The 14,477-nt window shown below is 59.8% G+C and overlaps 1 protein-coding gene across 1 annotated transcript; it reads left to right on the top strand.

Moving 5' to 3' along the window:
* The first annotated feature begins 378 nt into the window (after window positions 1-378).
* Window positions 379-13,243, top strand: PYGM (glycogen phosphorylase, muscle associated). Its single transcript, XM_042957846.1, has 20 exons — window positions 379-1,020; window positions 2,060-2,161; window positions 2,262-2,340; window positions 2,428-2,531; window positions 2,916-3,047; window positions 4,344-4,455; window positions 4,542-4,624; window positions 5,464-5,607; window positions 5,934-6,026; window positions 6,277-6,423; window positions 6,544-6,707; window positions 7,203-7,317; window positions 7,849-7,950; window positions 8,309-8,456; window positions 8,764-8,822; window positions 8,950-9,091; window positions 9,557-9,764; window positions 12,308-12,442; window positions 12,656-12,722; window positions 12,822-13,243. Exons 1-20 carry the CDS (start codon window positions 778-780, stop codon window positions 12,969-12,971), a joined length of 2,529 nt encoding a protein of 842 aa, XP_042813780.1. The 5' UTR covers window positions 379-777; the 3' UTR covers window positions 12,972-13,243.
* The last annotated feature ends 1,234 nt before the right edge of the window (window positions 13,244-14,477 follow it).

Raw genomic sequence — 14,477 nt, 5'->3', positions numbered from 1 at the left:
CAGACACCCAGCGTCCTCTGCTAGCTACATGTCTCCTGTTCGGGGCACCCTGACCCTTGGCCCCTTGCCCCTGTTGCCCCGATATATGACCTCGCTACCCGAGTGCAGACCCCTGCGCCCCCCACGTAAGGCCACCGTGGAAACTTGACCAGAGGTCATCCAGCCGGTGGTTTGCAGTCTTTGGGCAAATGTCTGAAAGAGAAACCAAGCTGCTTGGACGAAGGCGGGGTCTCCTGGCACCTGTTCCCCCCGCCCCCCCCCCCCCCTGACAGCCTTCCTTGGCTTCTTCAAGGAGCCCTGAGGCTGAAATCTGCCCCCCCCCGCCCCCAATCCATAACCCAGGAAAAGGACCCAGATCAGGGCAACCTCTTAGCCAAAGTCACAGCCCAACGGCTCCAGTCAAACGGCAGGCCTCTCAAGGCCACACTGCCTGCTGCATCTTGCCTCTGACCCTGTGAAAGGCAGAGACGGGCACCAAAGACCCCAGTGGGCGAGGCCTGGAACAAGTGGGTCAGCGCAGGGCTGCGAAGGAGCCAGGCTGGGCCTGGCCTGGCCCTTGCGGAGCTCCGCTCTGCTCTCCCTGCCCGTCTCCCTTCTCCTCCCCTTGCCCCCAAAATAGCTCCCTGAGCCGCGCGGCCAAGACCCTCCCATCGCAGGGGGAGGCGGGGCAAGCTCCCCAGAGCCAGGCTTTAAAACCCCAGGCAGCTGGGGATCTCCACTCCCTGGCTGGAGGCACTGCTGAGGCCACCCATCAGTCCGGCCCGCCCTCCTGCAGCCATGTCCCGGCCCTTGTCAGACCAGGAGAAAAGGAAGCAAATCAGCGTGCGTGGCCTGGCCGGCGTGGAGAATGTGACCGAGCTGAAGAAGAACTTCAACCGGCACCTGCATTTCACACTTGTGAAAGACCGCAATGTGGCCACCCCGAGAGACTACTACTTTGCGCTGGCCCACACCGTCCGCGACCACCTCGTGGGCCGCTGGATCCGCACGCAGCAGCACTACTACGAGAAGGACCCCAAGGTGCCGCTTGGGGCATCCTGGGTGGGCAGTGGGCTGGGGGCCCCAGCGGGGGACCGGGAGAGCTCCACCAAGCGGCAGCCCTTCCAGGGGTCTGGCTTTTCTGCAGCAGCGGGTTCCTGACATTGGAGGGTCGGGAACGGCGGGCGCCATTGCCAAGTGCGATGGGGTGCTGGGGCGATCCAGGCAGTGAGACCCGGGGCAGGGGCAAGGCCGGGTGGCGCGGGTCAGGCGGGCTGGGGGCAAAGGCCTAGCGCTCACTCAGAGAGGGGAGGGGCTTCCGGTGGTCAGGGAGACCCCTGCGGGTGGTCAGGGCCGACCTGAAATGGAAGGGTGGGTCATTACATGTGAGTGTGGTGGTGCTGGTGCGAGGCTGGGGCAGCTGGGGTGGTGGTGGCGGGATCAAGTGTCTTTGGGGTCATGGTAAATGTCAGCAACCTGATACTCCTGGGCAGGGGAGGGGGAGGGGCAGGCGAGTGGGGCAGGGAGGGGGCCCAGGAAACCGGGAGACCCAGCATCCTGGATTCTAGTGCCTCTCTGTCCCCCTTCCTGGGGCTGAGGCTTGAGGATCAAGGGGACCTGGGCCCTGCAAGGACAGAAGGGGGCCGACTCTAGCCGTGAGTCCGTGTGTGTGTGACCTTGAGTAAATGACTGGTTTCTCTAAGGCACCTTAGCCTTCCCCCCTCTTGGGGAGCACTTGGGGGGGGCTTCTCTGCTCCCCGATTCCCCGCTGGGCTGTTGGGAGGCTTGTGGGCACTGGAAGACCTGCCCTCGGCGCCTCAGTCCCTGAGGTAGATATGGCAGCCCCCTTTTCCAGATGAGGAAACGGAAGCTAAGAGAACAAAAGTGATGTGTCCAAAGTCAGAGGAAAGGCTGGACCGGAACCCTCCCGATGGGTCCTGAAGCCTGTGGTGGGGCGAAGAATAAACAGGGACAGGGCTGGCACGTGCCAGGCCCCCCGGAGTGGGACAGGAGGTGTGAGAGGCGCTGGCTAGACGCCGGAGGGCTGACCCCTCCCCGACCCATCTGTCTCTCCGGGCAGAGGATCTACTACCTGTCTCTGGAGTTCTACATGGGACGGACGCTACAGAACACCATGGTGAACCTGGCCTTGGAGAACGCCTGTGACGAAGCCACCTACCAGGTGTGCAGGGGGACGGGAGCGGGGTGAGCCTGAGATACTGGGGGACTCACCTGCTGGCCCTCGGCCTTGACCACTGCCACCCCTCCCCCCACCCCTCCAGCTGGGTCTGGACATGGAGGAGCTGGAGGAGATCGAGGAGGACGCGGGGCTGGGCAACGGGGGCCTGGGTCGGCTGGCCGGTGAGTGGGTAGGGTGGCAGGGGTGGGGCGGGCAGAAGGGTTCCTGTGTGCCGGGTCCCTGACACCCACCTCCCCGGAACCCCCTAGCATGCTTTCTGGACTCCATGGCAACACTGGGCCTGGCTGCCTACGGCTACGGGATCCGCTATGAGTTTGGGATTTTTAACCAGAAGATCTGTGGGGGCTGGCAGGTGAGCAGCCTCGGGCCCTGGCCTTGCGGGGCCCCAGGCACGATGGAGCGGACCCCCCCTTGGGTCATCCACCTCCGGGTAGACCCAGAACCAGCCTCAGCCTTGAGAGAAGGCATCCTTGTCCCTTCCCCCTGGCCCCAAAGCCTGCTGGTCACTGCTGGAACAGGTGGCCCACACCTGTGCCACCTCTCAGACTCCCATGCACAAACCATGTCCCGCGGGATATGCCACCAGACCGGGGGTGGGCGCCACCCCAGGGCTCTTAGTTTACACTCCGTAGAGGGCCCAGCAGGGCCACTGCTCCTGCCCTACCCACTGCCTCCCGTGGTGTGAGCCTGGGTCTGACGCTGCCTTCCTTTCTCCCCTGACCTGCCTTGGACTCAGATGGAGGAGGCCGATGACTGGCTTCGCTACGGAAACCCCTGGGAGAAGGCCCGGCCCGAGTTCACGCTGCCTGTGCACTTCTATGGCCGAGTGGAGCACACCAGCCAGGGGGCCAAGTGGGTGGACACACAGGTAAGGGTGAAGCCAGGGAGTGGGGGGAGCCCCCAGTGAGGGGGAAGCAGGGAGGAAGAGGCTCTGGAAGAAAACAGGGAGATACGGGGAGAGAGCCTGGAGACTACCGGACCCAGTGCTATTTACAATGAAGGGCACTGAGGCTCAGAGAGGTTAAGTGATTTACTCGAGGTCACACAGCTTGGGTCAGGAGAGGCTGGAGACAGGGTCACAGAGGAGCCAAGCCAAGCACAGGGCCCAGGGGGAGGAGAGAGGCTGCCGTGCTCCACCAGTGCCCTTCCCCCGACCTGGCTCCTTTCCACCCCACAAGACTCATCCCAGAATAATCACGGTGACTTGACTCCCCCCAGAAAGGGAGACAATTAAAACCTTGAGAGAGGAACTGACTTGTCCAAGGTCACACAACGAGTGAGAGGGAGCCTGAAGCCAAACCAGGTGTCTGAACCTCAGCTCAGTCAGCTCTCTTGCCGTGGCTGTAGGTCATAGGCCTCCAGACGGCTGCACAGAAACCTCTAGGCTTTCAGAATGGGCCATTTGTCGGGCTGTCATTTATGATAAGATTCAGTAGGGGCTCTGGCTGCCCCCTAGCTCTGTGCTCTCGGGCCAGTCCCTTCCCTCTCGGAGCTGCACCTTCCACTCTTTTCCAGTCAGGGGCTAAGCTGCTTCGGTGTTGGGGAGAAAGGGCGCCGGGCCTTGGAGAAGTGCTGATGCCCCCAGCCCCGTGGTAGCGGGCAGCTGTTGGCAGCAATGATCGCCATTTGCTAATTGTGGGAGGTGGGACCAGCATTAGTCACTGCTAATTAGCCCGGTGGTCAACCAGACATATGCCCTTCGGATGGACTTGACATCTGTGTCCCCTTCAACCAGGCCCCGGGGCCCCCCAGCCCTCTGATGAGTCCAGAGTATCTTCTAGATTGTGCTCGGGCCAGACGGGCCCGCTCATCCCCATCACTGTAGAGTGGCCCCCAACGGAGCCCCGCCTTGGGCTCCAGACTCATCACTGCCCCCTGTAATCCTCGCGGGCAGCCGGGCAAGGTGGGGGGTGGGGGGTGGGGGGTGGGGGGTGGGGGGTGGGGGGTGGGGGGTGGGTGGGGAGACCCTGGGGGGCCCTCTCTCTATGGATGAGGCCCAGAGAGGTTGAGAGGTTCGCTCACGGTTACCCAGAGTGGGCAGTAGAACCTGGAGCTGGGGGGTTGGTGCAGGGTAGAGACAAAGGCAGGAGTTGTGGCTCTCGGGGGCCCCCCAAGTCACGTGGCAGATACCCAGCTCCTGCCACCACGTCCCACACGCCTGCAGGTGGTATTGGCCATGCCTTATGACACTCCTGTGCCTGGCTACCGCAACAACATTGTCAACACCATGCGCCTGTGGTCGGCCAAGGCCCCCAATGACTTCAACCTCAAGGACTGTGAGTTCAGCCGCCTGCCCGCACCCCTGCCTGCCCCGGCCTGTGCTCAGCCTGGGCCCGACACTGTCCCCGCTTTCACCCCTCAGTCAACGTCGGTGGCTACATCCAGGCTGTGCTGGACCGAAACCTGGCGGAGAACATCTCTCGCGTCCTGTACCCCAACGACAACGTATGTCACCTCCTGGGCTGGGGGCGGGAAACCTGAAAGCCTAGGAGAGGGCAGAAAACGGGGAGGGACAGCCTCTGGCGCCCTAGTGACACCCAGGACATATCCTTTGTTTTTTTAAGCGTATTTATTTATTTTTTAGTAATCTCTACACCCCCAACGTGGGGCTCGAACTCACGACCCTGAGATCAAGGGTCACATCTCTTCTAACTGAGTCAGCCGGGCGCCCCGCAGCACCCAGGACGTATTGCTGGCTCCTGTCGTGTCCTGTTGCCCACCCCCGCCCCCCAAGTACTTTTGGTTCTTTAAGAGGACACCTAGGTCCTGGGGGCAGCGAGTTGGGGCAGGGCACTTTGGGGGACCTGTTCCCTGGCGATGCCGACAATACTCCGGGTCCTCGAATGCCCCCGTCCTCACACCATCCCCTCCACTACCTGGTGGGTGAAAACCCCTGGGGGGCGCTTGGGTGGCTCAGTCGGTTAAGCGTCCGACTTCAGCTCAGGTCACGATCTCACGGTCCGTGAGTTCGAGCCCCGCGTCGGGCTCTGGGCTGATGGCTCAGAGCCTGGAGCCTGCTTCCGATTCTGTGTCTCCCTCTCTCTCTGCCCCTCCCCCGTTCATGCTGTGTCTCTCTCTGTCTCAAAAATAAATAAACATTAAAAAAAAAAAATTAAAAAAAAAAAAAAAAAAAAAGAAAACCCCTGGGTCCCGGAGGTGGGGGCTGTTCAGGGCGCAAGGGGAGGGGCTTGGTGTGGGCAGGAGTCTCCCGGCCACGCTGTGGCACCGTCAGAACCCCCCACCCCCCACCCCCTTGACTCAGCCCTGCCTTGAACTGTCCCCAGTTCTTTGAGGGGAAGGAGCTGCGGTTGAAGCAGGAGTACTTTGTGGTGGCCGCCACCCTCCAGGACATCATCCGCCGCTTCAAGTCCTCCAAGTTCGGCTGCCGTGACCCCGTGCGCACGAGCTTCGACGCCTTTCCGGATAAGGTGCCAGGCCCCAGGGAGGGGCCCCCCTCTACACCTCCCGTGATGCATGCCATCGCCTCTCCCCTCCAGCCTCAGCCTGCCCCCTCACGTTGTAGATGAGGAAGTGGGGGCTGGGGGTGTGTGTGAGGGTGGCCTGTTCGGGATCCTCAATCGACGGGCACCTAACCTGGGAACTTCCCTCCCCCTCCTGCCCGCCGCTGCCCCCACGAGGGCCGCCACACCCAGCTCCAGCCTGGAGCCACGTGGAGGGGGCTCTGAAGGGGCACAGGACGGCGACCATAGCCTTGGTTTGGATCCCAGCCTGACTCCCAACCCCCTCCCCACAGGTGGCCATCCAGCTGAATGATACCCATCCTTCCTTGGCCATCCCCGAGCTCATGAGGATACTGGTGGATCTGGAGAGGCTGGACTGGGACAAGGTGGGCTCCGGGACCCTCCACCCCTGCCTGAGCCTCTCTGTCTCAGGGCTGCCTTTCCCGCGGGGTCTGGGAAGTAGAAATCCGTGAGGGCAGCCCGCACAGAGCAGACAGCAGCGTAAGGGCCCGAGGACGAGTGTCCTAGAACCTGTCCCCCAGTGACAGGGCCCAGGCTCCTGGCCACACTCTGTGTGTGGGGAGCCATAGGGCTCAGGCCCCGGGGTCCCCGACCGCCCCCCCTCCTGTTCATCAGGCCTGGGATGTGACGGTCAGGACCTGTGCCTACACCAACCACACGGTACTGCCCGAGGCCCTGGAACGCTGGCCCGTGCATCTGATTGAGACGCTGCTGCCTCGACATCTCCAGATCATCTACGAGATCAATCAGCGCTTCCTTAATGTGAGTGGAGGAGGCCTGGGCTGGAGGGTGCAGGGCTGTGGGTAGAGTGCTGGGGGTACGGGGCTGGGGACCTCGGCTCTGGAGGCCCCGGCGTCTGAGCTCTGGGCTCTCCCTGCTCAGCGGGTGGCAGCCGTCTTCCCCGGGGACGTGGACCGGCTGCGGCGCATGTCGCTTGTGGAGGAGGGCGCAGTGAAACGCATCAACATGGCCCATCTCTGCATCGCCGGGTCGCATGCCGTCAATGGCGTGGCCCGCATCCACTCGGAGATCCTCAAGAAGACCATGTGAGACCCGCTCCCCAGGCCCCGCCCCCCTCTGGCCCCGCCCATCCCACCCCCCTCACCACCTGACCCCAGCTGGCCCTTTCCACAGGTAGCACAGCTTTTTTTAATTTTTTCTTTTAACGTTTTATTTATTTTTGAGACAGAGAGAGACAGAGCATGAATGGGGGAGGGTCAGAGAGAGGGAGACACAGAATCTGAAACAGGCTCTGGGCTCTGAGCTGGCAGCACCGGGGCCCGATGCGGGGCTCGAACTCACGGACCGCGAGATCGTGACCTGAGCCGAAGTCGGCGCTCAACCGACTGAGCCACCCAGGCGCCCCTTATGAGCATTATGGCCCTGATGTCCAGTACAGTCCCGTCCCCAAATGATCTCCTCTCACATACAGCCACCCCCTCATCCCCAGGCCCCTCTCAGCAAGAAACCAGGGTAGGGCCTCCAGGAGGGGACCTTCGTCCCGCAGGGGTGGGTAGTGACCCTCCAACCCCATCCTGCAGCTTCAAGGACTTCTACGAGCTGGAGCCACATAAATTCCAGAATAAGACCAATGGCATCACCCCTCGTCGCTGGCTAGTCCTGTGTAACCCTGGGCTGGCAGAGGTCATTGCTGAGGTGAGAGGTCACTGTGTGGCCAGTAGGGGTGAACACGGGTCGCTACAGGGACCAGCTGTGCATGGACACGTAGGTGGGCCACTGCAGGGGGCCCGGTGGAGGGCCGAAATCCATCCTGCGCTGTGTTCCCCTAGCTTTGCATGTGCCTGGAGGAGGGGGACCGTTTTCTTGTTTGCATGAGGATGCTCTGTGGGCTAATGGAGGCCTGGCTATGGAGGTCAGCCTCGGAGAGGGTCAGGACAGGTCACATCTGAAGTGAGACTGACAGGAGCAGAGATTGTGAGCAGGGCGTCAAGGTCACTGTCAGAGGAAAAGGCCAGGAGAAAGGCCTGCTGGGGTCCCGTGAGGTCAGCCATCAGAGCCCGAGGTCCAGCGGGAAGATGGTGGTGCCCACACCACGCCCCAGCGGGGAGGCTGGCGAAGGAGGGGTTGTCTGCAGGGGGCGAGGCCTGGCTGACGCCAGAAAGGGACCTTTCTGTGCGGGAGGCTGGAGGAGGGGTGTAGGCCTGACCGACAGCCACCGCCCCACAGCGCATCGGGGAGGACTACATCTCCGACCTGGACCAGCTGCGCAAGCTGCTCTCGTACGTGGACGATGAAGCCTTTATCCGGGATGTGGCCAAAGTGAAGCAGGTACGGAGTGTGGCGACCTGGAGCACTGGTGCCAGGGCGGGAGGGAGCACTCTGGAGGCGCCAGCCCCCGGGCCCGGCTTGGGGATGGCCCGCGGGGCCTGTCTCCCCCGCAGCCTCGGGCCTGGTAGACGTTGCCTGGAGTCCAAGGTGACAGGGCATCAGCTGACCGCACTGGAAGAGTGCTGGCATTGATTAGCGATGTCTGCCCTGGCGCACGCGGGGATAAAGGTGGCGAGCGAGCCTTCTGTCCGCTCCCTTTCTGGGAAAGAAATGACACTGTGGGATCTCCTGAGGCTGAGGCCCGTTGGTGAAGCTCTCCCCCCCCCCCCCCCCCCCCCCCCGTCCTCCCTGCCTCCAGGAAAACAAGTTAAAGTTCGCCGCGTACCTGGAGAGGGAGTACAAAGTCCATATCAACCCCAACTCGCTCTTCGACGTCCAGGTGAAGCGAATTCATGAATATAAACGCCAGCTCCTCAACTGCCTCCACGTCATCACCCTGTACAACCGTGAGTGGCAGGGGTGCCCTCTGTCTCTTGGCGCTCCCCTCTGCGTACACCCCCCCCCCCCGCCGCCGTGCACCACGCACCACGTATCTCCTAGTCAACGTCTCCTTTGGCCTCGGGACAGCTCTTGGGGCATGGACTTACCCCCATTTCATAGACAGGCAAACTGAGGCTCGGAGAGGGGAAAGTGACAGCAGACCGGAAGTCACATAGCAAGCGGTTGCCCAAATCAGGCCTACTGTCTAGGGCCCTGGTGGATAGGTGTCGTCAGGAGGCCAAACCTGGCCCGCTGATCTCTGTTTCTCCACAGGCATCAAGCAGGAACCCAATAGGTTCGTTGTGCCCCGAACTGTGATGATTGGAGGGAAGGTGAGGAGCCAGGCCGCAGACCGCGGCCCTGATCCTTTGACAGCCGGGTTGAGGTCAGCCTGGCTGGGTTGCAGGATAAGGGTAGGGGGCCAGGCTGTGGAGCTGACCCCAGACTGTGCTCCCACAGGCTGCCCCTGGATACCACATGGCTAAGATGATCATCAAACTCATCACAGCCATTGGGGATGTGGTTAACCACGACCCAGTGGTAGGAGACCGCCTCCGTGTGATCTTCTTGGAGAACTACCGAGTCTCGCTGGCCGAGAAAGGTGGGGTGCCGCCAGAGGGACGCTTTGATTAGTTCAGTCCCAGGAAGGGGTGTTGGTCACCTGTTCCTGGGGTACTTGCATTTGGAAGAAGAATCTGGACAGGACAATGCTCAGATCATGAGGATGTCCCCCCACCCCCACCCTGATGGCGGTGGGGGCTTCGGGCAGTACAGGGTGAAATTATAGGGAAGATTTGCCCTTCGAATCGTGCACACAGTGGGGCAGGGGTGGGGAGAGAGTGCAGTCCAGGTTTAGACCTCAGATGGTCAACGATCACCAAGCAGTGGGGTGCAGTGGGGTGGAGGGGCTGGCGGTGGGAGGGAGATTCAGCTGGTGACTGTGGGAGGGTTGGGGTGGAGGGGGGCTCTGACTCTGGCTATACCTCGGGCCAGCCTAACTCCACAGTCCCCAGCTGGGGTGGGACCTTCCCTGGAGCTGAGTGTGTCCCCTGCTGCCGCCCCACAGTGATCCCAGCTGCTGACCTCTCCGAGCAGATCTCCACTGCAGGCACTGAGGCCTCAGGCACCGGCAACATGAAGTTCATGCTCAATGGGGCTCTGACCATTGGCACCATGGACGGGGCCAACGTGGAAATGGCGGAAGAGGCAGGAGAAGAGAACTTCTTCATCTTTGGCATGCGGGTGGAGGACGTGGAAAAGCTTGACCAGAGAGGGTATGGGGGTCAGGGGCTCCAAAGTTCACAGTCCATGGGCAGGAGGCACCGAGGAGGTGTGGCTACTGGAGGGTAGGGCTTGGGAGCAAGGGGCATACCTGGAAAGGCCGGCCCAGGCTGCACAAGGTCTCAGTTATGGCCGTTAGGGTTCCGGAGAACTTTTGAGATGACTTACAACAAATGAGGTTAACGGAAAAGAAAGAAGGAACACAGCACTGAAGGAAAAGGAGCAGAAAATGATGTCAATCGTAGGCTATGATATTATTTATTGCTGGAATTTCTGGAAGCAAAATTGAATTCTTAGCTCCCTGGCAGGCATGGCAAAAGGGGAAAGATGAGGACAGTAAATACAGCTGTGCTTGTGGCCAGAAATGCAGTTCTTCAAAGTAGATATTAGATTTCTTAAAATTTATTACAAAATTTTTTTTCTTATCATACAAGCAATATGTGCTCCTTAATTGGAAAAATATGAAACCACAAAGAATAAAATAACAGTCATTCATAATTTAATCACCTGTTTTTACTTTTTTAATGTTTATTTTATTTGTTTTGAGAGAGAGAGAGAGAGAGAGAGAGAGAGCGAGGGAGCAGGGAAGGGGCAGAGAGAGGGAGAGAGAATCCCAAGCAAGCTCGGTGCTGACAGTGCAGAGCTCAACGTGGGGTTCGAACTCACGGACTGTGAGATCATGACCTGAGCCCAAATCAAGAGGCAGATGCTTCATCGACTGAGCCATTCAGGTGCCCCTCATCACCCATTCTTAAAGCCATACTCCTTCTTCTTTTCTTTTTTTAAATTTTTTAATGTTTATTTATTTTTGAGACAGAGAGAGACAGGTACGAGTGGGGGTTGGGCAGAGAGACAGGGAAACACAGAATCCGAAGCAGGCTCCAGGCTCTGAGCCGTCAGCACAGAGCCCGACATGGGGCTCGAACCCACAAACCGGGAGATCATGACCTGAGCCGAAGCTGGACGTTCAACCGACTGAGCCACCCGGGTGCCCCACTGTAGTCCTATCTCTACGTGTATCACTATGCGTGTGTATATATGTAGGGTTTTGAAAGTTGGGACTAACACGTGTACAATTTTGAAGGCTGATGTCAGCACTGGTGAGGCATTTTCCATGTTACTAAATAGTCTTTAAACTATTTAAAAATGTTTGTATAGGGTTCCATCGTATGGACATGCTGTAATTTATCCAGTTCCATACTGTTGGACATCAAGGTTGATTTCTGCTGTTTCTTAGTGTAAATATCACTGCGATCCCATCCTTTTATTATCTAGGCCCACATCTTTATTTCCTGAAGATAATTATTAGAAGGAGATACATTTCTGAGTCAAAAAAGTATGAGACCGGGGCGCCTGGGTGGCTCAGTCGGTTGAACGTCCAGCTTCAGCTCAGGTCAAGATCTCAGGGTTTGTGGGTTCGAGCCCCGCGTTGGGCTCTGTGCTGACAACTCAGCGCCCGGAGCCTGCTTCAGATTCTGCGTCTCCCTCTCTCTCTGCTTCTCCCCCCTTGCACTCTGTCTGTCTGTCTCTCTCTCTCAAAAATAAATACACATTAAAAAAATTTTTTTAATTAAAAAAAAAAAAGTATGAGACCTTCTTCTCCTCCTCCCTTCTTCTTCAAGTATGAGCTCTTAAGGCTTTTGATGCCTGTTGCCAAATTGCTTTCCAGAAAGTTGGTAGCGGCTCACACTCCCACCACCTGCTTCTGAGAGCTGGCATTAAATATTGAAAGGAGATTTCTCCTGTGGGGCTTGACTAGGAAGTTCAGACTTTATCCTTTGGATAGGAGGGAGACAGGACATGTTTTGAGCCAGATTCCAACACGTTCAGAGGCAGGCTCCAGGAGGACAATTTTGCGTGTCAGGTGGAGGCCGGCCTGCAGGTGGGGGCCCAGCGTGGAGGCCGCCGCGCCGTGATGCGAGGAGAATGGCCCGCACTGCCAGTGCTGGGGGTGGGGGGTGAGGGACGGTGTTGAGGGGTCGCCCTTGGTTGCCGGTTGGAAGTGGGGAGGCCAGGAAAGAGAGGAGACTGGCCTCGGGGAGGGTTTTGAACCCAGGTGGCCGAGGGGTGGTTGGACTGCTTCAGAAAGCGGCGCACGGGAAGAAAGCTGGCGCCAGGCCAGCGATGGGCTCGGTTGGACGGTCCGAGTTGAAGGACGGTCCGAGGACATGCCTGGTGCTTCCTCCTGGGGCCCGAAGGCGGACGGACTTGGGAGAGGGAGCGAGAAAAGCATTTAGGAAGGAAACGCACCGGTTAGGAGAGGTGGTGGTGTATGGGAGGGAAAAAAGAACACTTGGTTTGGGGCCTTTGGCTCAGACATTTACCTTTTTGCCGTCTCCAGGCCTCACCTACACAAGGGGGATGAAAAGCTGAGCAGAGAAGGGAGAGGGTCCTCCAGAGGGGTGCAGCAGCTCCAGGGAGGGCAGCCGCAGGCTGGGGCCTGGGTTTTGGCCCCGAGGCTTAGGACTTTTCGGATTTTCTCTGAAGGAGGAGCCAGGAACTCCTGGCCACAGTGCTGACTGTACTTCCCCCACAGGTACAACGCCCAGGAGTACTACGACCGAATTCCGGAGCTTCGGCATATCATTGAGCAGCTGAGCAGTGGTTTCTTCTCCCCCAAACAGCCAGACCTGTTCAAGGACATTGTCAACATGCTTATGCACCATGACCGGTGAGCTGGTTGGCCAGGGAGCCGTGCAGGTGGGGCTGCTGGGCTGAACTGGGCTCAGGTGCCGTGTGTGGGGAGGCTGGGTAGGGGTCCTGGGCAATTGGGGCCAGGCTCTTCTGGAAGCAGTTTCCCTCTCCTGGCCCTCGCACACCATTAGGACAGGATGGGCTTGGCCCTTGATCTCATGGAGCTTCCTGCCTCTCTGTTCCCTTCCAGGTTTAAAGTCTTTGCAGATTATGAAGATTACATTAAGTGCCAGGAGAAAGTCAGTGCTTTGTACAAGGTGAGGGGTTGGCGAGGCTTTGGTGGCCCTGGATGGGATGGGGTGGAAGCCGGGGACCCCACCGGCAGAATGAACCCAGAGCTCTCTTTTGGCTTGTAGAATCCAAGAGAGTGGACACGAATGGTGATCCGGAACATAGCCACATCAGGCAAGTTCTCCAGTGACCGAACTATTGCCCAGTATGCCCGGGAGATCTGGGGCGTCGATCCTTCACGCAAGCGCCTGCCGGCCCCTGATGAGACCATCTGAGCCTCCAGACCAGACCCCAAACTGGCCCCTGAGTTTGTTTGCACTCCCTTGGGCCAGCCCCAGGTCCCCACCCAGAGGGGGGATACTGGAGTTCGTCCTCTCAGCCTTTTCCTGGAACCTCCCATTTTCCCCCAGTCTCAAGGTCCCAGTGTCCAGTGTGACTAAGGACACTGCTCCCATCCTGTCCTCGGGCTCCCTGCCCCCTCCTATTTAAGGGTCTGACCAACTGCACCCACTCTTCAATAAATTGATTCTCCTTGGGAACCTCCTTACTCCTCTGTCTGTTGGGAAATATTTTTAGCTCTCGGCAGGCACCGCGGCAGCTGCGCAGTCACCGCGCTTTGCCCCCACAACCGGCAGGTGCGTCCCCTCCGAAGGAGGGGGCAGCCCAAGGGGGCGGGACCCGAGACTCTCCAGCCTCCTTACAGGCGTCACCCTCCACGCCTCTCTTCCCAGTGCTGTGTCCATACTAGGTCAGCGGCCTGCCAAGCTGGCCGGGGGCGGGGCGTCCTCTTGGGTGGGGCCCACAGGGGCTGGGAGTCGGGACTTGGGCCGAGGCCTCTAGGACTACCGAGGGTCCACACTGTCCGGGGCAGGACTTGGGAGGGGGAGGAGCCTGTGGGTGGTTGGCGCCTTCTTGACTCCGCCCGTAGCCCCGCCCCACTGCGGCGTTTAAGGGTCTCTGAGCAGGTGGCTACGCTTGGTCTAAAGTCTGGGGAGTTAGGGTGGGGGACACTCACAGACGGTCTGGGCTAGGCCAGTGTTGCCCCCTCCCCTCACTTTGGGGAAATTGAGGACCAGAAAGAGGCTGTTTCTCGGCCTCATATTACCAAAACTGAGGTGTGGGGGAGGTCCTGCCTCCCCAGCCCTGAGGCAGGAAGGGGCAAGCCTCGAAAGGCAGGTTTGGGGCCGGTGGTTTCACAGTGAGTGTATTTGAATCCAAACAGCCGGAAATGGTTACCGGCTCTCCTAGGCCTGGCTTGTGGGACCCCAACAGCTTGTGGCTGCCCCTCCCAAGTTCCTCCCTGCCCCGGGGGGTGGTGGGGTGGTGGGGGAGACGCACGCAGACCTCCAGTCCCCCAAGTTGCGCAGAACCCACCCGCCGCTTGCAGCAGCCCCTTCCCATCTGGCCCCGTGAGGAGCCAGGCTTCCGGGGCCCCAGTCCCTCCTGTGTGAACTCGGGGCGCCCCCACCCCCCTCCACAGACATCGAGGCCCCGTTTTCAGGTAGCCGCGTTTTCATGCCTCCCTCTCCCACAAGGCCCCTGTCCCCAAAATGTTCCCATCTTGTCCTAGCCCCTCCTCCAGGCTATCACAGAAGCCGCTCTCCCCACGCCCCCGATCTCTACCAGGTCTGTGCCCCCCGCTGCCCGCAGGAAGACGCCCGGCCCCGGGTCGGGTTAGCCCCGTGGGAACGGTTTGTCTCGAAAACAGGAACCCGGGCCGGGGGCTGGGCGGGGCGCCCCTTCCCCACCGCAGTCCGCTTCCTGCCCCTCCCGGCTTCCTC

The sequence above is a fragment of the Panthera tigris genome, chromosome D1 (genome assembly GCF_018350195.1).
Source record: "Panthera tigris isolate Pti1 chromosome D1, P.tigris_Pti1_mat1.1, whole genome shotgun sequence".
Classification (NCBI taxonomy): Eukaryota; Metazoa; Chordata; class Mammalia; order Carnivora; family Felidae; genus Panthera; species Panthera tigris.
The sequence above is the reverse complement of the archived record's forward strand: the minus strand, read 5'-3'. Positions and strand labels throughout refer to the sequence as shown.